The sequence below is a fragment of the Mesoplodon densirostris genome, chromosome 4 (genome assembly GCF_025265405.1).
Source record: "Mesoplodon densirostris isolate mMesDen1 chromosome 4, mMesDen1 primary haplotype, whole genome shotgun sequence".
NCBI classification, from domain to species: domain Eukaryota; kingdom Metazoa; phylum Chordata; class Mammalia; order Artiodactyla; family Ziphiidae; genus Mesoplodon; species Mesoplodon densirostris.
In genome coordinates, this window is record NC_082664.1 from 117,823,922 (window position 1) to 117,845,515 (window position 21,594).

General features: G+C 38.0%; 1 protein-coding gene across 10 annotated transcripts in view; it reads right to left on the minus strand.

Moving 5' to 3' along the window:
- SCAPER (S-phase cyclin A associated protein in the ER) overlaps window positions 1–21,594 on the minus strand; it is a 498,644-nt gene that overhangs the window by 359,216 nt on the left and 117,834 nt on the right. For 9 of the 10 annotated variants that reach the window (XM_060096948.1, XM_060096954.1, XM_060096951.1 and 6 more), the window contains exons 6-7: window positions 4,959–5,059; window positions 657–773 (exon numbers count right to left, since the gene is read on the minus strand). In XM_060096948.1, coding sequence (XP_059952931.1) covers window positions 657–773; window positions 4,959–5,059 — 218 coding nt within the window. The remainder of the gene's footprint in view (window positions 1–656; window positions 774–4,958; window positions 5,060–21,594) is intronic. The other variant, XM_060096953.1, reaches the window with a different exon arrangement.

Genomic DNA, 21,594 nt, shown 5'->3' on the forward strand with positions numbered 1-21,594 from the left:
CAGCAAAACTATGCTTCAAAACCTGAAGAATAAGATATTCTCAGATAAACAAAAAAAAAGAAAAAATGTCACTAGCAGACCTGCGCAATAAGATATATTAAAGGGAGTTCTTCTGGTTGAAATGATAGGACACTAGACAGTAACTTGAATCCACATGAAGAAATAAAGAGGACCACTATAAGTAACTACATAAGTAAATTCAAAAGACAATACAATCTTATTTTTTCTTCTTTTCTTCTCGTATGTGATATAAAAGTCAACTGCGTAAAACAATAATTATAAAACTGTGTTGATGAGATTATAATGTATAAAGATGTAATCCATATGATAATATGGATAACACAGTTTATGATATATTTAGATCATTTGTTATGAAAGAAATTGCCATTTGATGTTATAAATCATTTAGCATGAAATATGTTTATGAGTTTTAATTTTTGGATCCTAATTATGTTTGAATATATAACATTTCCTGAAACTGAAACTTTACTCTCCTGGATTTTTTTAACTTTTTATTCAAACAATTTCAAACATAAACAAAAACATATACATGGATATATTTATAGTGAAATACCAGTTTTATAATACTATATTACCCACAAAAAAATTATTTACTGTAATGCAAGCCTCAGTAGGTTTTTTTGAGTTCATCTCACCCAAAATTTAAGCTTCTTCGAGCATTTGACGTTACACTTATTCTATCTGTTGACGGACTTGGAATCACATGACGTCCTGGGGACATCTTCTTTACTTCCCATGCCAATGAAGTTGGTCTGCCAATTCAAGACATACAGCAGATTAACAGAGAAAAGGGGTGGCAGGGGGAGAGGTAATCTAATCTTTTCTCTTGGTTGTTAGTGCATGAAAACATAAGCAGGTCACAATTTTGCCCTAGTGCATTGATTTCCAGAAAGTTACCATATTACCAGTGAGTAATCCCAGGTGATGCATGGTCCAGGATTTTCCACCCACTACAGCATAGCAACATAACCGTAATTATCTAAAAAAGCGCTATGGGGTTACAAAGACAGGATATAAACTACTTATATTTTAAAAGCTTCCATACTCCCAGCTAAAAACACATTAAAAAGGCAATGGTACTAATTCTGGCTGCTTGTGTCTAATATCCTTGGAGAGCTAAGTGTGTAGAACCGAGATCAAGACAAAGTACAGTGGTGAGGGTTAAAATGTAGAATACACAGGAAAATATGAAGTCTTCGTCCTCTACCTCTTAATCACCCATGAGAGTGACATCATAGACATTTCACTACTCTTTGCTACAAAAGCTAACTATTCCTCCTTCTTCACTGGCCCCACAACCAATCAGTTGATAGGATGCACAATCTCTACTAAAATGTTTTTTCTGAAGCAACATCTTCTTTATCCTTATGCCCTCAATCAGACCTCCATAACTCCCCAAATCTCCTTGCCTCTTACTTTCCATTTAATCTAGTGATTGTGATTTTTTTCCCATTAAAAAGTGAAATTTATTGTTAGAAAACAAGAAAATTCAGATAGATGATTATCCAAATAAAGTCTAAAGCTTTTGATAATTTATTGCTAAATCGCCTTTCAGAAAGGTTGTAACAAATTACACTTCCACCAGATGAAAAGTGCCCATTTTACTTTAACCCTGCTAATAGTTGGTATCTTGTCTTAAAATTTTCGTTGGCTTGTGAAAGAGACAGCATTGCTTGCAAAGTCTAAAATATTTACTATCTGGCACTTTACAGAAAAAGTCTGCTGACTCCTGTGCTTGAATTTCAGTCTTTGATGAGTTCTTTTTCCTACAAGGATGTCAATAAAGATGTTTAGTTGAAAAAAAAAATTCACTGGCAAAATGGTATTTGCTTTTGTTTTTTAAATTATAATACATTTACTATCATTACAAGTGAGGCTGAACTTTTTCACCAGTCATTTAAATTTCATCTTTTGGGATTTGTACATTGGTATCTACTGCCCATTTTAGCCACTGATATTTGCATCATTTTCTAATTGATTTGCAATAATTTACTACTACTACTATTATTATTACTATTATGGCTACAAATCTTGTCACATAGATGACATAACTATTTCACTTGTAATTATTTTTTTATGTTAAATCAAGCCTATCGATATTTTCCTTTGTGCTTTTTGCCTTTGTCTTACAAAGTCCTTACTCACAATAAAAATATATAAATATTTATCTATATTTTCTTTTCTAAGTATGTACAACTTCAGTTTTTACATTTACATTTCAAGTCTGGGCGAAATAAATTTTGATGCATGATTTGAGGAATGAAAGATGGATAATGCCATCTACAGGAAATTTAAGGTTGCTTTCTATATCTGGGATCCGTCTCAGGAGGCAAAAAGGAGAAATGCTGATAAGTGCTTAAGTTAAAAGAGTTGCCTCAGGGCTTCCCTCGTGGCACAGTGGTTAAGGATCCACCTGCCAATGTAGGGGACACGTGTTCAAGCCCTGGTCCAGGAAGATCCCACATGCTGTGAAGCAAAGAAGCCTGTGCACCACAACTACTGAGCCTGCGCTCCAGAGCCCACAAGCCACAACTACTGAAGCCCACGTGCCGCAACTACTGAAGCCCGTGCGTCTAGAGCCTGTGCTCTGCAAGAGAAGCTACCGCAGTGAGAAGCCCGCGCACCGCAATGAAGAGTAGCCCACGCTCGCCGCAACTAGAGAAAGCCTGCACACAGCAATGAAGACCCAACACAGCCATAAATAAATACCCAATGCAGCCATAAATAAATAAATAAATAGTTGCCTCAAGTATATTTTTGTAGGACATGAATAGCTGTTGGACTTGGCCTCACAAGCTTTCTCAATACAATCTTCAACATAGCCACTGTTAGCTTGGAGTTTGCAAGCAAGAAAATAAAAAAATCTAGTTAGCTTTTTTAATGCACTAATAGTTATATTACAGACACTTTTTGGATAAAAGGAACAGGAACTCCATCAAGTTAAATAAAAAAGAAAAAAGTAATAAAGGCTTACTGTAAGGATATAAACTGTAAAATGTCAAGGACATCCTCAAGGTGGCTCATGATTAGCCACCTGGAAGAGGCAGGCTTTAAAGCAACACTCTTAAACTCTCAAAGACCACATGATTTCTCTCATTTCTGCCTCTCTCTGTACATCTATTCCATTTTCTTTGAAATTGCTTTCCTCGGCTTATCTTTACAAGGGCAATGTAGTCACCAATCACAAATCAGCGTGATGATCTCTTAACTTGGTTCAACCCAGTGAAGGAATGTACCCCCCACCCCTGCCCAATCTAATCACCTATTACCAAGGGGTAAAGACGAAACTGCTAGTTACAAAGACAACTAGGCTTGACCCACCCAGGGACAGAGTAAAAAATTTTCATTGTGAGAAAAAAATATTAAAAGGATCAACATATCATGGCTTCCTTGAATTTGGTTTCCTGGGAATCAAGACTTCCTGGATTTGTCTCTTGGGATTCCTTCACTCTCTTGATTTCCCCCTGGGGCTGATACACTAGGATGGGATAAAAGATACGTTCTCTATAGGATGGTTCCACTCACTGAGACTCAACCAAGGTTAAATCTAAGGGAAAGAGGCAGCCTAGGCCTGTTTTCTCTGGGTAAAAAGGCATTATTGTAGCTCCATGTGAAATGACTTATTTCACAAGGGCTCAGGTTTCACTTTTAAGTCTAAACGAAATAGTAAATTGTTCTTTTGCCTTTGCACATAACCAAAATGATACTAAATCCAGTTGGATTACCTATCTCTGGAATATCTCTCAACTCTCCCTAGTGCCTTTACTCTAGTCTGAGTAGCCATCATCTATAAACTATACTGATGAACCTCAACCTTCCCACACTACAGCCAGAAAGATCTTTTAAAAACACAAGCCTGGTATGTGGTTTCCTTACTTAAGAACCTTTACGGATCAAAATAAAGTTTAAGGTTTTTATCGTGTCTACAGAGTCCTACATAATCTGGTCTCACCCTACCTCTCTAGGCTCCTCTCATGCCACTTTTCCCCTGCTCTCTTCACTCCAGCCCTGCTAAACTCTAAATTCTTGACTACACTGTGCTCTCTTCCACCTCCAGGATATCATATACCATCACCTCTACCTGGAATTACACTTTTCTTCTCTCCTTGTCAAGCTAACTGCTTCTTGATATTTCTGCCTCACTTAAGTGTAACCTCCTTCTCCTTGGGGAAGCCCTCCTGGACTTAACAAACTGCATGATGGTGCGTTTTTTTATACTCCCAAAGTATACTACATTTCTTTAGGATGACACTTTGTACACTGGTAAGTGTTTCCTGTCAATGCACTGTGCACTTCATGAGGGCGGGGACTATGTCTGTTTTCTTCGCCACAATAGTCCCAGAGCCTAACACATAGCACTCAGATGTTGTGTGCTGATTCTAAATGAAGGTTTCTAAAATTATTCATTATTCCCCTCATCTCATCAATTTTCCTCAGTGCCTACTACATTAAGAAGAAATATTATACCTTTCCCTACATGCTGTCACTTCACACACTCTGCACTTCTATAGCTATCCTTATTCCCTTCATCTGAAGGCCAACCACTTTGTTAAAATCCATCACTTTCTTTAAACACTTCTGTATTTTCCATGAAATCTTTCCTGATCTATCCCCCAAAAGAAATATGACCCTGTCTTTCACTGAACATCTATAATAGTTTGTCATAGTAGTAAGTTCTATTTTATTCGACCTTTAGACTGAAAATTCATGAAAGGAGTAAATGTATCATATTAGGCAATTAAATTTCTGTACCAGATAAAAGTGCATTGTACTAGTAGGTATCCGATAAATACTTGTTACTGAACTTGAGAAATGCAGCTCCCAACTTTAAGATTTTTACAAGTTTCAAATTAAGCTGAGATCAAGTTCACTGTCAATTTTAATAATTGTTTTTGAATCTGCTGTCTGCTATAAATATAAAGACCAGAATTCATTACCTGCTTTGAGCATCTGTCTTCTCTAGCTTTTCCTGAAGTTGAATCCAGTCAATCAACGCTTTGAAATCTCTTACATAGTTATCCAGCATCATTAGCACCTCCTAATTCAAAACAAACAACAAACATTAGATTCCATTCTGAAACTAAAGAGTTTCAAGAAAAAATTTTAGAGTAAAAGGACTTCGGAATTAATATTTTTTACACTATATATACTCCTCATTGAGGAAGCAGCAAAACCTATGGATATTTTTTTGAGGGGGGGTTGTTTTATTTTCATTCTCACTCTTCGGTAAGAAATTAGATGAAGCTGACAGTCTAAAGACCAAGAAATGGTACTGATATTCCTTCTCAAGACTTTCTCAACTGACCATTCTTTTAACCTTTTTTTATTGTTAAATTTAATAAACAGAAAAGTGCACAAAACATAAATGTACACATGAAAAGATGCTCAACATCACTATTAGAGAAATGCAAATCAAAACTACAATGAGGTACCACCTCACATCAGTCAGAATGTCCATCATTACAAATTCTACAAACAATAAATGCTGGAGAGGGTGTGCAGAAAAGGGAAGTCTCCTGCACTGTTGGTGGGAATGTAAGTGGATACAGCCACTATGGAGAACAGTATGGAGGTCCCTTAAAAACTAAAAATAGAGCTACCACATGACCCGGCAATCCCACTCCTAGGCATGTATCCAGAAAAAAACATAATTCGAAAGGATGCATGCACCCTGATGTTCACTGCAGCACTATTTACAACAGCCAGGACATGGAAGCAACCTAAATGGCCATCAACAGAGGAATGAATAAAGAAGATGTGGTACATATATACAAGGAATATTACTCGGCCATAAAGACGAACAAAATAATGCCATTTGCAGAGACGTGGATGGACCTAGAGATTGTCATACAGAGTGAAGTAAGTCAGAAAGAGAAAAATATTGTATATTAATGCATATATGTGGAATGTAGAAAAATGGTAGAGATGAACTCATTTGCAAAGCAGAAATAGAGTCATAGATGTAAAGAACAAACCTAGGGTTACCAAGGGGGAAAGGAGGGGTGGAATGAATTGGGAAATTGGGACTGACATATATATACACTACTATGTATAAAATAGGTAAATAATGAGAAACTACTGTATAGCACAGGGAACTCTACTCAATGCTCTGTGGTGACCTAAATGGGAAGGAAATCTAAAAAAGCATGGATATATGTATGTATGACTGATTCATTTTGCTGTACAGCAAGAAACTAACACAACATTGTAAAACAACTATACTCCAATAAAAATTTTTAGAAAACATAAATGTACAGATAAATTGTTTCAAAGCAAGGAACCATGCAACCACCACCCAAGACAAAAAATTTATTAATATCAGTCTCTAAAAGTTCCCTGATGTCCCTCTCCGAATCACTGTTACACCCCTGTTCCAAAATAACCACTGCTTTGACTTCTAATAGTTTAATTTTGCCTGATTTTGAAATTCACATAAATGAACACATAGAGTATGTATTACTTTGTGGCTTCTTTTGTACGTTTACCACGTTCATTCATATTGCAGAGTGTACCTGCGATTCATTTACTGACACTGTCCAAGGTCACTACTAAACAGTATTCTAATGTATTAATATTGGGTTAGCCAAAAGGTTTGTTCGTTTTTTTCCGTAAGATGGCTCTAGTAGCAGTTAGTTGTCTTTAACTTCATTCGAAACAATTTTGTTAGGCTGTATGTGACAGCTGTCGTATCAGTGTGCATTTAAAAAAACACATCAAAACTGGTGAATTTTTGTGTAGCCATTTCAATACAGAAGATGGAAGAAAAAAAGCAACATTTTTGGTATTTTATGCTTTATTATTTTAAGAAAGGTAAAAACGCAACTGAAACACAGAAAAAGATCTCTGCTGTGTATGGAGAAGTTGGCTGTTGAAACGTGTCAAAAGTGGTTTGCGAAGTTTCGTGCTGGAGATTTCTCACTGGATGATGCGCCATGGTCGGGTAGACAAGTTGAAGTTGATAGCAATCAAATCGAGACATTCGTTGAGATCAGTTATACCACGTGGGAGATAGCCAACATACTCAAAATATCCAAATCAAGTGCCAAAATTCATTTGCAGCAGCTTGGTTATGTTAATTGCTTTGATGTTTGGGTTCCACATAAGTTATGGGAAAAAAACCTTCTTGACCATATTTCCACATGCAATTCTCTACTTAAATGTAATGAAAACATTCTGTTTTTAAAACAGATGAAAAGTGGATACTGTACAATAATGTGGAACGGAAGAGATCGTGGGACAAGTGAAATGAACCACCACCAACCACACCAAAGGCTGGTCTTCAACCAAAGAAGGTGATGTTGTGTGTATGGTGGAATTAGAAGGGAGTCCTCTATTATCCTCCTTCCAGAAAACCAAACAATTAATTCCAACAAGTACTGCTCCCAGTTAGACCAACTGAAAGCAGCACTCGACGAAAAGCGTCCGGAATTAGTCAACAGAAAACACATAATCTTCCATCAGGATAATGCAAGACTGCATGTTTCTTTGATGACCAGGCAAAAACTGTTACAGCTTCTCTGGGAAGTTCTGATTCATCGACTATATTCACCAGACACTGCATCTTCAGATTTCCATTTATTTCGTCTTTACAAAATTCTCTTAATGGAAAAAATTTCAATTCCCTAGAAGACTGTAAAAGGCACCGGGAAAAGCTCTTGGTTCAAAAAGATAAAAATAGTTTTGGGAAGATGGAATTATGAAGTTGCCTGAAAAATGGCAGAAGGTAGTGGAACAAAAGGGTGAATACGTTTTTCAATAAAGTTCTTGGTGAAAATGAAAAATGTGTCTTTTATTCCTACTTAAAAACTGAAGATGGGACTTCCCTGGTGGTCCAGTGGTTAAGACATCGCCTTCTAATGCAGGGGGTGCAGGTTCACTTCCTGGTCAGGGAGCTAAGATCCCACATGCCTTGCAGCCAAAAAACCAAATCATAAAAACAGAAGCAATGTTGTAACAAATTCAATACAGATTTTAAAAATGGTCCACGTGCAAAAAAGTCTTAAAAAAAAAAAAAACCAAAGGCACTTTTTAGCCAACCCCAAATTTATCCAGTTTATTGGTTGGTATTCATTTCAATATTTATTTATCCAATATTTACCCAATCTAATGTTGATGAAGATTTAAGTGATTTCCAAATTTGGGATATTACAAATTATATGCTGTTATTCATGTACATGTCCTATGCATATGTGTATATATTTCTGTTGAGTGCATGACCAAGACTGTAATTGCAGAGTCACAGATTAAGCATGTGTTCCACTTTATTTTTTTAAGTTTATTTTATTTATTTTTGGCTGCGTTGTGTCTTAGTTGCAGCACGCGGGATCTTCATTGAGGCATGTGGGATCTTTCACTGCAGCACACAGGCTTCTCTCTACTTGTGGCGTGTGGGTTTCCTCTTCTCTGGTTGTGGCACACAGACTCCAGGGCACTTAGGCTCCATAGTTGTGGCGTGCGGATTTCAGAGTGCATGGGCTCTGTAGTTTGTGGCATGCAGGCTTTCTAGTTGAGGCGCGTGAGCAAAGCAGTTGTGGCACATACGCTTAGCTGCCCCACGGCATGTGGGATCTTAGTTCCCTGACCAGGGACTAAACCTGCGTCCCCTGCATCGTAAGGCGGATTCATTACCACTGGACCACCAGGGAAATTCTAACGTTCCACTTTAGTATATAATACCAAACTGTTTTCCAAAGTGGTTGCCACTCCCACCAGCAGTCTATGTGAACTCTACTTGCTGCACACCCTCACCTACACTTGGTATTGTCCATTTGGGGTCTTCTTTGTTTTTAACCTGAGCCATTCTGGTTGACGGGGTGTAATGGTTTCATTTTGGTTTTAGTATGTACTTCTCTGATTACTAATGATTCTCAGCACTTTTTCATATGCTTACTGGCCATCCTTTTTGTGAAGTGCCTATTCAAGACACTTCCCATTTTTCTAGAGTGTCAACTGTCTTTCTCTTTTTGATGTGTAGAAGTTCTTCACATTTTTTGGATATGTGTCTTTTGTTGATTATATGTGCAGCACATGTATACTTGCCTTTTCACCCTCCTAATGGAATGGAATTTTTGATGAACAGAAATTCCTAATTTAAGGTAGTCTCATTTATGAGCCTTTCACCTAAAGACTGATGTAGCAATCTTTTCCTACCACAAGGTCAGGAAGATATTCTCCAAAATTATCTTTTAGAGCATGGGTCTATTTCTAGAATCTCTCCTCTGTTACACTGGTCTGTTTATCTATTCTTATACCAGTACCAAACTATCATACGTTGCTACAGCTCTAAAGTAAATCTCAAAACTCAGTAAATTCTCCAACTGTATCTTTGACTTCAAAGTTGTCTAGGCTAATTCCAGGCTTTTGCATTTCCATATAGATTTTAGAATCAGCATGTCAATTTCTCAGGGGAAAAAATTAGAATTTTCATTGCATTTGCATTGATTCTATAGATAACCTGGAAGAAAACCGACATTTTTATAACATTGTTTTTCTAGTCTATGAACAGATCTATAGCTCCATATATTTATCTTACTCAATGTATCTCAGTAACGTATTACACTTTTCTGTGTAGAGGTCTTACACATCTTTTGTTAGATTTAACCCTAAGAATAAATAGTAGTTGTTTTAAAGTTTTTCTTTTTCAGTTACTGTTGATTTTTTTATTTTGAACTTGTATCCAGCAACTTTAACTCACTCAATACTTCTAATAGCTAATCTTTAGATTCTTCTGGACTTCATAAATATATATATATACACATACATACATACATATATAATCTGTGAATACGGACATATCTATTTTTCTCCCTAAGCCTTATACCTTTTATGTCTTATTCTTGTATTCCTATGCTGGCTAAAATCTTAAGTACAAGGTTGAATACAAATAAGGTTAGCAGCCTTTCTTGTCTCATTCACAATTGCAGGAGGAAAGCTCTCAACATTTCACCATTAAGTATGATGTTTACTCTAGAATTTTTGGAAGATTCCTTATATCAGTAAGGATGTTCCCTTTTATTCCCAGTTTGCTAGTTTTATCATGATGGGTGTCGAACTTCAACAAATATTTTTCCTAAATCTACCGAGACAATATGATTTTTCATCTTCACTCATCTAATTTGGTAAATAACATTAATTTCATATTCAAATGTTAAAGGAACACTGCAGGACTGGAAGGAATCTGACTTGATTGTGATGTAGTGTCCAATTTTCAAATAACCAGATTTGATACATTGTTATATGGTTTAGGACTTGTGCACTCTGTACTCCAGAGTGGCCTGTATTTTCCTTTCTCATAAGTGCTTTCGTTATCAAAGTTATGCTGGAAAGAATTCTCTATTTTTCTAGGTTCTAGAAGAATTTGCATAATACTGGCATTTTTTCCTCAATTTTAAAAATTGAGATATAATTCACACACCAAAGAACACACCATTTTGAATTATACAATTCAGAGTTGTGCAACATACATGCAAAGAGTTGTGCAACTATCTAGTTCCAGAACATTTTCATCACCCCCAAAAGAAACCATAAGCAGTTACTCCCTTTGCTGCCTTCTCTCTGGGTTTGGAAACCACTGATCAACTTTCTGTCTCTATAGATTGGCCTGTTCTGGACATTTCATATAAACAGCATCATATAATATGTGGTCTTTTGAGGCTGGCTTCTTTTACTTAGTATAATGTTTTCAAGGTTTTCCACCGGGTAGCATGTATCTGTACTTCATTCCTTTTTATAACTAAATAATTGCATGAATAAACACACTTGCTTATTCACTTGTCAGTTCATGGATATTCAGGTTGTTTCCACTTTTTGCCTATTATGAATAATGTTGCTATGTACATTCATGTACAGGTTTTTATGTGAACACACGCTTCAAATTCTCTTGGGTGTGTAACTGGAAGTGGATTTACAGGGCCATATGGTAACTCTAAGTTTAACATTTAATATTAACTACCAAACTTTTTTCCACAACAGCTGTACCATTTTACATTGTTATCAGCAATATAAGAGAGTTCTATATTCTTCATATCCTTGCTGAGATTTGCTATTTTCTGACTTCTTGATTCTAGTCAACGTAAAGAGGGTAAAGTGGTATTATTGTTGTTATTTGAAATTCCCTGATGACTAAAAATGTTGAGCATATATTCATGTGCTTATTGGACATTTGTATATCTTCTTTGGAGAAATGTTTATTCAAATTCTTATTTTTAACATATTTATGGGAATATACTTGCTTAACAATGGTGTGTTAGCTTCTGCTTTATAACAAAGTGAATCAGCTATACATATGCATATATACCCATATCTCCTTCCCACTTGCGTCTCCCTCCCACCCTCACTATCCCACCCATCTAGGTGGTCACAAAGCACTGAGCTGATCTCCCTGTGCTATGTGGCTGCTTCCCACTAGCTATCTATTTTACATTTGGTAGTATATATAAGTCCATGCCACTCTCTGACTTCGTCCGAGCTTACACTTCCCCTTCCCCATGTCCTCAAGTCTATTCTCTACGCCTGCGCCTTTACTCCTGTCCTTTCCCTAGGTTCGTCATAACCATTTTTTTTAGATTCCATATATATGTGTTAGCATATGGTATTTGTTTCTCTCTTTCTAACTTACTTCACTCTGTATGACAGACTCTAGGTCCATCCACCTCACTACAAATAACTCAATTTTGTTTCTTTTTATGGCTGAGTAATATTCCACTGTTATGTATGTGCCATATCTTCTTTATCCATTCATCTGTCGATGGACACTTAGGTTGCTTCCATGTCCTGGCTATTGCAAACAGAGCTGCAATGAACATTGTGGTACATGACTCTTTTTGAATTATGGTTTTCTCAGGGTATATGTCCAGTAGTGGGATTGCTGGGTCATATGGTAGTTCTATTTTTAGTTTTTTAAGGAACCTCCATACTGTCCTCCATAGTGGCTATATCGGTTTACATTCCCAGCAACAGTGCAAGAGGGTTCCCTTTTCCCCACAACCTCTCCAGCATTTATTGATTCTAGATTTTTTGATGATGGCCATTCTGACTGGTGTGAGGTGATACCTCATTGTAGTTTTGATTTGCATTTCTCTAATGATTAGTGATGTTGAGATCCTTTCATGTGTTTGTTGACAATCTGTGTATGTTCTTTGGAGAAATGTCTATTTAGGTCTTCTGCCCAATTTTGCATTGAGTTGTTTGTTTTTTTAATATTGAGCCACATGATCTACTTGTATATTTTGGAGAATAATCCTTTGTCAGTTGCTTCGTTTGCAAATATTTTCTCCCATTCTGAGGGTTGTCTTTTCATCCTGTTTATGCTTTCCTTTGCTGTGCTACAGCTTTTAAGTTTCATTAGGTCCCATTTGTTTATTTTTGTTTTTATTTCCATTTCTCTGGGAGGTGGTTCCAAAAGGTTCTTGCTGTGATTTATGTCATAGAGTGTTCTGTCTGTGTTTTCCTCTGAGAGTTTTACACTGTCTGGCCTTATATTTAGGTCTTTAATCCATTTTGAGTTTATTTTTGTGTATGGTGTTAGGGAGTGTTCTAATTTCATTCTTTTACACGTAGCTGTCCAGTTTTCCCAGCACCACTTATTGAAGAGACTGTCTTTTCTCCATTGTATATTCTTGCCTCCTTTATCAAAAATAAAGTGACCAGGGCTTCCCTGGTGGCACAGTGGTTGAGAGTCCGCCTGCCGATGCAGGGGACACGGGTTCGTGCCCCGGTCTGGGAGGATCCCACATGCCGCGGAGCGGCTAGGCCCGTGAGCCATGGCTGCTGGGCCTGCATGTCCAGAGCCTGTGCTCCGCAACAGGAGAGGCCACAGCAGTGAGAAGCCCACGTAATGCAAAAAAAAATAAAAATAAAAAAATAAATAAATAAAGTGACCATATATGAGTGGGTTTATCTCTGGGCTTTCTAGCCTGTTCTACTGATCTATTTTTCTGTTTTTATGCCAGTACCATTCGATCTGGATTACTACAGCTTTGTAGTATAGTCTCAAGTCCAGGAGCCTGATTCTTCCAGCTCCGTTTTTCTTTCTCAAGATTCCTTTGGCTATTCAGGGTCTTTTGTGTTTCCATACAAATTGTGAGTTTTTGTTCTAGTTCTGTGAAAAATGTCACTGGTAGTTTTATAGGAAGTGCATTAAACCTGTAGATTGCTTTGGGTAGCATAGTCATTTTCACAATACTGATTCTTCCAGTCCAAGAACATGCTATATCTCTCCATCTGTTGGTATCGTCTTTAACTTCTTTCATCAGTGTCTTATAGTTTTCTGCATAAAGGTCTTTTGTCTCCTTAGGTAGGTTTATTCCTAGGTTTTGTATTCTTTTTGTTGCAATGGTAAATGAGAGTGTTTCCTTAATTTTCTTTCAGATTTTTCATCATTAGTGTATAGGAATACAAGAGATTTCTGGGCATTAATTTTGTATCCTGCTACTTTACCAAATTCATTGATTAGCTCTAATAGTTTTCTGGTAGAGTCTTTAGGATTCTCTATGCATAGTATCAAGTCATCTGCAAACACTGACTGCTTTACTTCTTCTTTCCTATTTGGATTATTTTATTTCTTTTTCTTCTCTGATTGCTGTGGCTAAAACTTCCAAAACTATGTTGAATAATAGTGGTGAGAGTAGACATCCTTGTCTTGTTCCTGATCTTAGAGGATATGGTTTCAGTTTTTCATCACTGAGAACGATCTTGGCTGTGGGTTTGTCATATATGGCCTTTATTAAGTTGAAGTAAGTTCCCTCTATGCCCACTTTCTGGAGGATTTTTCTCATAAATGGGTGTTGAATTTTGTCGAAAACTTTTTCTACATGACTTGAGTTTATCATATGGTTTTTATTCTTCAGTTAGTTAATATGGTGTATCACATGATTGATTTGTGTATACTGAAGAATCTTTGCATTCCTGGTATAAACCCCACTTCATCATGGTGTATGATCCTTTTAATGTGCTATTGGATTCTGTTTGCTAGTATTTTTTTTTTTTTTTTTTTTTTTGCGGTACGCGGGCCTCTCACTGTTGTGGTCTCTCCCATTGCAGAGCACAGGCTCCAGACGCGCAGACTCAGCGGCCATGGCTCACGGGCCCAGCCGCTCCGCGGTATGTGGGATCTTCCCTCACCGGGGCACAAACCCGTGTCGCCTGCATCGGCAGGCAGACTCTCAACCACTGCGCCATCTGGGAAGCCCTATTTGCTAGTATTTTGTTGAGGATTTTTGCATCTATGTTCATCAGTGATATTGGCCTGTAGTTTTCTTTCTTTATGACATCTTTGTCTGGTTTTGGTATCAGGGTGATGGTGGTCTCATAGAATGAGTTTGGGAGTGTTCCTCCTTCTGCTAAATTTTGGAACAGTTTGAAAAGGAGAGGTGTTAGCTCTTCTCTAAATGTTTGATAGAATTCACCTGTGAAGTCATCTGGTCCTGGGCTTTTGTTTGTTGGAAGATTTTTAATCACAGTCTCAATTTCAGTGCTTGTGATTGGTCTGTTTATATTTTCTATTTCTTCCTGGTTCAGTCTTGGAAGGTTGTGCTTTTCTAAGAATTTGTCCATTTCTTCCAGGTTGTCCATTTTATTGGCACATAGTTGCTTGTAGTAATCTCTCATGATCCTTTGTATTTCTGCAGTGTCACTTGTTACTTCTCCTTTTTCATTTCTAATTCTATTGATTTGAATCTTCTCCTGTTTTTTTTGTTTATGAGTCTGGCTAATGGTTTATCAATTTTGTTTATCTTCTCAAAGAACCAGCTTTTAGTTTTACTCATCTTTGCTACTGTTTCCTTCATTTCTTTTTCACTTATTTCTGATCTGATCTTTATGATTCTTTCCTTCTGCTAACTTTGGGGGTTTTTTGTTCTTCTTTCTCTAAGTACTTTAGGTGTAAGGTTAGGTTGTTTATTTGAGATGTTTCTTGAGGTAGGATTGATGTGCTATAAAATTCCCTGTTAGAACTGCTTTTCCTGCATCCCATAGGTTTTGGGTCGTCAGGTTTTCATTGTCATTTGTCTCTAGGTATTTTTTGATTTCCTCTTTGATTTCTTCAGTGATCACTTCATTATTAAGTATTGTTTGGCCTCTATGTGTTTGTATTGTTTTCCAGAATTTTTCCAGTAATTGATTTCTAGTCTCATAGTGTTGTGGTCAGAAAAGGTACTTGATACGATTTCTAATTTCTTAAGTTTACCAAACCTTGATCTGTGACCCAAGATATGATCTATCCTGGAGAATGTTCCATGAGCATGTGACAAGAGAGTGTATTCTGTTGTTTTTGGATGGAATGTCCTATAAATATCAATTAAGTCCATCTTGTTTAATGTATCATTTAAAGCTTGTGTTTCCTTATTTATGTTCATTTTGGATGATCTATCTATCAGTGAAAGTGGGGTGTTAAAGTCCCCTACTATGACTGTGTTACTGTCAACTTCCTCTTTTATGGCTCTTAGCATTTGCCTTATGTATTGAGGTGCTCCTTCGTTGCGTGCATAAATATTTACAATTGTTATATCTTCTTCTTGGATCGATCCCTTGATCATTATGTAGTGTCCTTCTTTGTCTCTTGTAATACTCTTAAAGTCTATTTTGTCTGATATGAGAATTGCTACTCCAGCTTTCTTTTGATTTCCATTTGAATAGAATAACCTTTTCCATCCCCTCACTTTCAGTTTGTATGTGTCCTAAGGTCTGAAGTGGGTCTCTTGTAGACAGCATATATATAGGTCTTGTTTTTGTATCCATTCAGCTAGTCTATGTCTTTTGGTTGAAGCATGTAATCCATTTACATTTAAGGTAATTATCAATATGTATGTTTCTATTACTATTTTCTTAATTGTTTTGGGTGTGTTATTCTAGGTCTTTTCCTTATCCTGTGTTTCCTGTCTAGAGAAGATTCTTAAGCATTTGTTCTAAAGTTGGTTAGGTGGTGCTGAATTCCCCTAACTCTGGCTGTCTTAAAAGTTTTAGTTTCTCCATCAAATCTGAATGAGATCCTGGCCGCTTAGAGTAATCTTGTTTGTAGGTTTTTTCCTTTCATCACTTTAAATATGTCCTGCCACTCCCTTCTGGATTGCAGAGTTTTTGCTGAAAGATCAACTGTTAACCTTATGGGTATTACCTTGTATTTTATTTTTCCCTTGCTGCTTTTAATATTTTTCTGTGTTTTTAATATTTGATAGCTTGATTAACACGTGTCCTGGGCTGTTCTCCTTGGATTTATCCTGTATGGGACTCTCTGCGCTTCCTGGACTTGCTTAACTATTTCCTTTCCCATATTACGGAAGTTTTTAACTATAGTCTCCACAAATATTTCCTCAGTCCCTTTCTTCTTCTTTTCTTCTTCTGGGGCCCCTATAATTCAAATGTTGGTGTGTTTAATGTTGTCCCAGAGGTCGCTGAGACTGTCCTCAATTCTTTTCATTCCTTTTTTTTTTCTTCTGCTCTGCAGTAGTTATTTCCACTATTTTATCTTCCAGGTCACTTCTCTGTTCTTCTGCCTCAGTTATTCTTCTATTGATTCCTTCTAGAGAATTTTAAATTTCATTTATTGTGTTGTTCATCATTGTTAGTTTGCTCTTTAGTTCTTCTAGGTCCTTATTAAACATTTCTCATATTTTCTCCACTCTATTTCCAAGATTTTGGATCATGTTTACTATCATTACTCTGAATTCTTTTTCAAGTAGACTGCCTATTTCCTCTTCGTTTGGTCTGGTGGAGGTTTACCTTGCTCCTTGATCTGCTGTGTGTTTCTCTTTCTTGTCATTTTGCTTAACTTACTATGTTTGGGGTCTCCTTTTTGCAGGCTGCAGGTTTGTAGTTCCGGTTGTTTTTGGTGTCTGCCCCCAGTGGGTAAGGTTGTTTCAGTGGGTTGTATAGGCTTCCTGGTGGAGGGGACTAGTGCCTGTGTTCTGGTGGATGAGGCTGGATCTTGTCTCTATGCTGAGGAAGACCACGTCAGGTGGTGTGTTTGGGGTGCCTGTGACCTTATTATGATTTTAGGCAGCCTCTCTGCTAATGGGTGGTGTTGTGTTCCTGTCCTGCTACTCATTTGGCATAGGGTGTCCACCACTGTAGCTTGCTGATCGTTGAGTGGAGCTGCGTCTTAGCATTGAGATGGAGATCTCTGGGAGAACTTTCACCATTTGATATTACATGGAGCCGGGAGGTCTCTGGTGGACCAATATCCTGAACTTGGCTCTCTCACCTCAGAGGCACAGGCATGACACCCAGCTGGAGCACCAAGACCCTGTCAGCCACACAGCTCAGAAGAAAATGGAGAGGAAAAGAAAGAAGGAAAGAAAAAAATAAAATAAAATAGTTATTAAAATAAAAAATAAATAATTATTAAAAATTTTAAAAATTAAGAAGAAAAAAAAGAAAACAAAACAACAGGTAGAAGAGAGCAACCAAACTGGAAAACAAATCCACCAATAATAACAAGTGCTAAAAGCTATACTTAAAAAAAAAAAAAACGGACAGACAGAACCCTAGGACAAATGGTAAGAGCAAAGCTACACAGACAAAATCACACAAAGAAGCATACACATACACATTCAGAAAAAGAGAAAAAGGAAAAAGTGTATATATATATTGTTGCTCCCAAAATCCACCACCTCAAGTTTGGGATGATTCGTTGTCTATTCAGGCATTACACAGATGCAGGGTACATCAAGTAGATTGTGGAGATTTAATCTGCTCCTGAGGCTGCTGGGAAAGATTTCCTTTTCTCTTCTTTGTTCACACAGCTCCTGGGGTTCAGCTTTGGATTTGGCCCCACCTCTCCATGCAGGTTGCCTGAGGCCGTCTGTTCTTCACTCAGATAGGATGGGGTTAAAGTAGCAGCTGATTAGGGGGCTCTGGCTCACCCAAGCTGGGGGGAGGGAGGGTTATGGAATGCGGGGCAAGCCTGCGGCAGCAGAGGCCAATATAAACTTGCACCAGCCTGAGGTGCGTCATGTATTCTCCCAGGGAAGCTGTCCCTGGATCATGAGACCCTGGCAGTGGCAGGCTGCACAGGCTCTCCCGAGGGGAGGTGTGGACAGTGACCTGTGCTTGCACACAGGATTCTTGGTGGCTGCAGCAGCAGCCTTAGCATTTCATGCCCACCTCTGGTGTCCGCGCTGATAGCTGCAGATCATGCCTGTCTCTGGAGCTCGTTTAGGTGGTGCTCTGAATCCCCTCTCCTCACGCACCCTGAAACAATGGTCTCTTGCCACTTAGCCAAGTCCAGACTTTTTCCCGGACTCCCTCTGCCTAGCTGTGGTGCACTAGGCCCCTTCAGGCTGTGTTCACTCAGCCCACTCCAGTCCTCTCACTGGTATCTGACCTCTGAAGAAGCCAGAGCCTCATCTCCCAGCCCCCACCCATCCCGGAGGGTGAGCAGACAAGCCTCTCAGGCTGGTGAGTGCTGGTCCGCACCGATCCTCTGCAGGTAACTCTCCACTTTGCCCTCTGCACGGCGTTGCTGCGGTCTCCTCCGTGGCTCCAAAGCTTCCCCCCTACCAGCCCCCAACTCTCAAGGGGCTTCCTAGTGTGTGGAAACTTTTTCTCCTTCACAGCTCCCTCCCAGTGGTGCAGGTCCCATCCCTATTCTTTTGCCTGTTTTTTCTTTTTTCTTTTGCCCTACCCAGGTATGTGGGGAGTTTCTTGCATTTTGGGAAGTCTGAGGTGATCTGCCAGCATTCAGTAGGTGTTCTGTAGGAGCTGTTCCACATGTAGATGTATTTCTGATGTATTTGTGGGGAGGAAGGTGATCTCCACATCTCACTCTTCAGCCATCTTGAAGGTCTCTCCTATTTAAATTCTTTGCCCATTTTTTTAACTGGGCCATTTGTCCCTTTTATCATTGGACTGTAGAAGTTCTTCATATATTCTGTATATTAGACTGTTATAAGACATATATGGTTTGAAAATATTTTCTCTCATTCTGTGAGTTGTCTTTTGACTTAACAGTGTTGGCTTAACAGTATCGTATAACACACATAAGTTTTTACTTTTGTTGAAGTTCAATTTATGTATTTTTTATTTAATTATTTGTGCTTTGGGTATCATATCTAAAAAACTATTGCCCAGTCCAAGGTTACAAAGATTTACACCTATGTTTTCTTCAAATAGTTTTATAGTTTTCTCTCTTACATTTAGGCCTTTGCTCCATTTTCAGTTAGTTTTTGCACATGGTGTGAGGTAGGGATCCAAGTTCATTCTTTGCATGTGGATGTCTAGTTGTCCCAGCACCATGTGTTGAAAAGACTATTCTTTCCCCATGAAATAGTCTTGGCACCCCTGTCAAAAAACAGTGGCCACAGATGTGTGGATTTATTTCTAGGCTCTCAATGTTATTCCATTGAGCTATATGTCTATCATTGTTCTGGTATCTTACTGCTTTATTACAACTTTGAAGTAAGTTTTGAATTCAGGAAGTGTGGGTCCTCCAAACCATTCATTTTACCAACTGTCCCACTACTGTACGTTAGAGAAAAATATAATCTAATCCAGGATAAAGTCGAGGGTAAGGCATTGTATTTAATTGTCCTGTCCAATTAGTTCTGTTACAGTTCTTCCTCAGTCTTTCATGACCTCATATTTATAAAGAATACAGGCCAGTTATTTCACAATATGTCAATCAATTTAAGGTCAAATTAAATTATCAGGAATACCACATTACTGATGTTGTGGTCTTAGTGCATTATTTAAAAAGGCACCTGGGGCTTCCCTGGTGGCACAGTGGTTAAGAATCCGCCTTCCAATGCAGGGGGCACGGGTTCAAGCCCTGGTCTGGGAATATCCCACATACCACGGAGCAACTAAGCCCGTATGCCACAACTACTGAGCCTGCGCTCTAGAACCCGCAAGCCACAACTACTGAAGCCCATGTCCCTAGAGCCTATGCTCCACAACAAGAGAAGCCACCACAATGAGAAGCCTGCACATCACAATGAAGAGTAGCCCCCATTCACCGCAACTAGAGAAAAGCCCACGCACAGCAACGAAGGCCCAATGCAGCCAAAAATAAATAAATAAAAAGACACCTGCTATGTATATGTCCTATTACTGGTGATAATAACCTTGATGATTTGATTAAGTGGTACCTACCAACTCCCCCACCTAAACTTCCTATTTTTCTTTGTAATTAATATTTTATAGAGATATTTTGTGACTATATAAATATCTTGTTCTTCAACAAAATTTCACCCACTGATTTAAGATCCATTGGTGATTCTTGCCTGAATAAATTATAATAGTTGCTAAATGATGATTTTCTAATTCCATCATTCCTTCTACATTTACTACTTAGCATTCTATTGTAGGAAAGGTGCTGTCCCTTCTCCCTCATTTGCCTATTTATTCATTTAGTTATTCATAACAGTATGGATTCATCGATTCCCACATTGTTGAATGATCCATTACTATATTTGTTTTGATGCTCAAATTGTCCCAGATTTGGCCAATCAGAAGCCCTTAAGGCTGGCTCCTATGTAATTCTGACATGTCCCCATTATATCAGAGCATTCCCTAGCTTTCTGTCGCAAAAAGAATTTTCAGGCTCATCTTGTATTTTCCCTGCTCTGCTCTGGAATCAGCCATTCCTCTAAGAAACTCTAGTTCCTCTTATTGGAGAATGGTATCTTGACCAAGATTAGGTGTTTAATGTGCTCACTGGTACTGGTGTGTCAACGCTTCAAGGTGCTCTCAGTAGACAATAGAAATATATATATATTTATAAACACACACACATATATGTATAGTTTACTTTTTTCCCCAAACTTCTTGAGCTGGATACTAAGATCATTGGCTTTTAGCCTTTATTTCATTTCATTTATATGCATTTTAGCACTATAAAGTTTCCTTTAAGCAGGACTTGGGCTCCATCTCACATACATTGTTTTTGTTACCATTCAGTTCAAAATATTTTCTAATTTCTATTGTAACCTCTTTTTTGACCAATGGATTATTCAGAAGTGTTTTGCTGAGGCTTCCCACTAAGGATTTCTATCTTTTCCTGGATCATGCCCCTATAATTCTCCCCTGCTTAAGCATTCTTCCCTCTCCTAAGCTGTCGGTAGGTTTGTTATTTATCACCTAGCACTTCCAGTCCTCAGAGAGAGAGTTGACCTGAATTTTCTACTCCATCTCTAGTAGAAGTGAAAGACCCTCTACCCAAACATTTTTACTAGTGATTTTCATAAAGGAATACAGGGTATGCTCATCCAATTTACAGGTGGAATAAATCTATGGTAAACAACAGAATTCGAAAAATATATAAATCTGCACTGTTCAATATGGTAATCACTTGCCACAAGTGGCTATTAAGTACATGAAAAGTAGCTCATCTGACCTCAGACTTGGACCAAAAGAAAAGGAATGTATACTGACATAGATGTTGTCTTACTGCTTGTCTGGAAGATGCTTTATTTAAGACAATTTGTGGAAAGTATTTTCAGAGAAAAATTGTTAAGGAGAATAGTGTCTTCTCAACTACATAGCATATACTTAGGTTTTCTAGTAGTAACGAGAACGAGACGGAGCTAGGAAAAATGATAAGTTTGAAATGCACTAAAGGACACTGAACTTAGATAAACT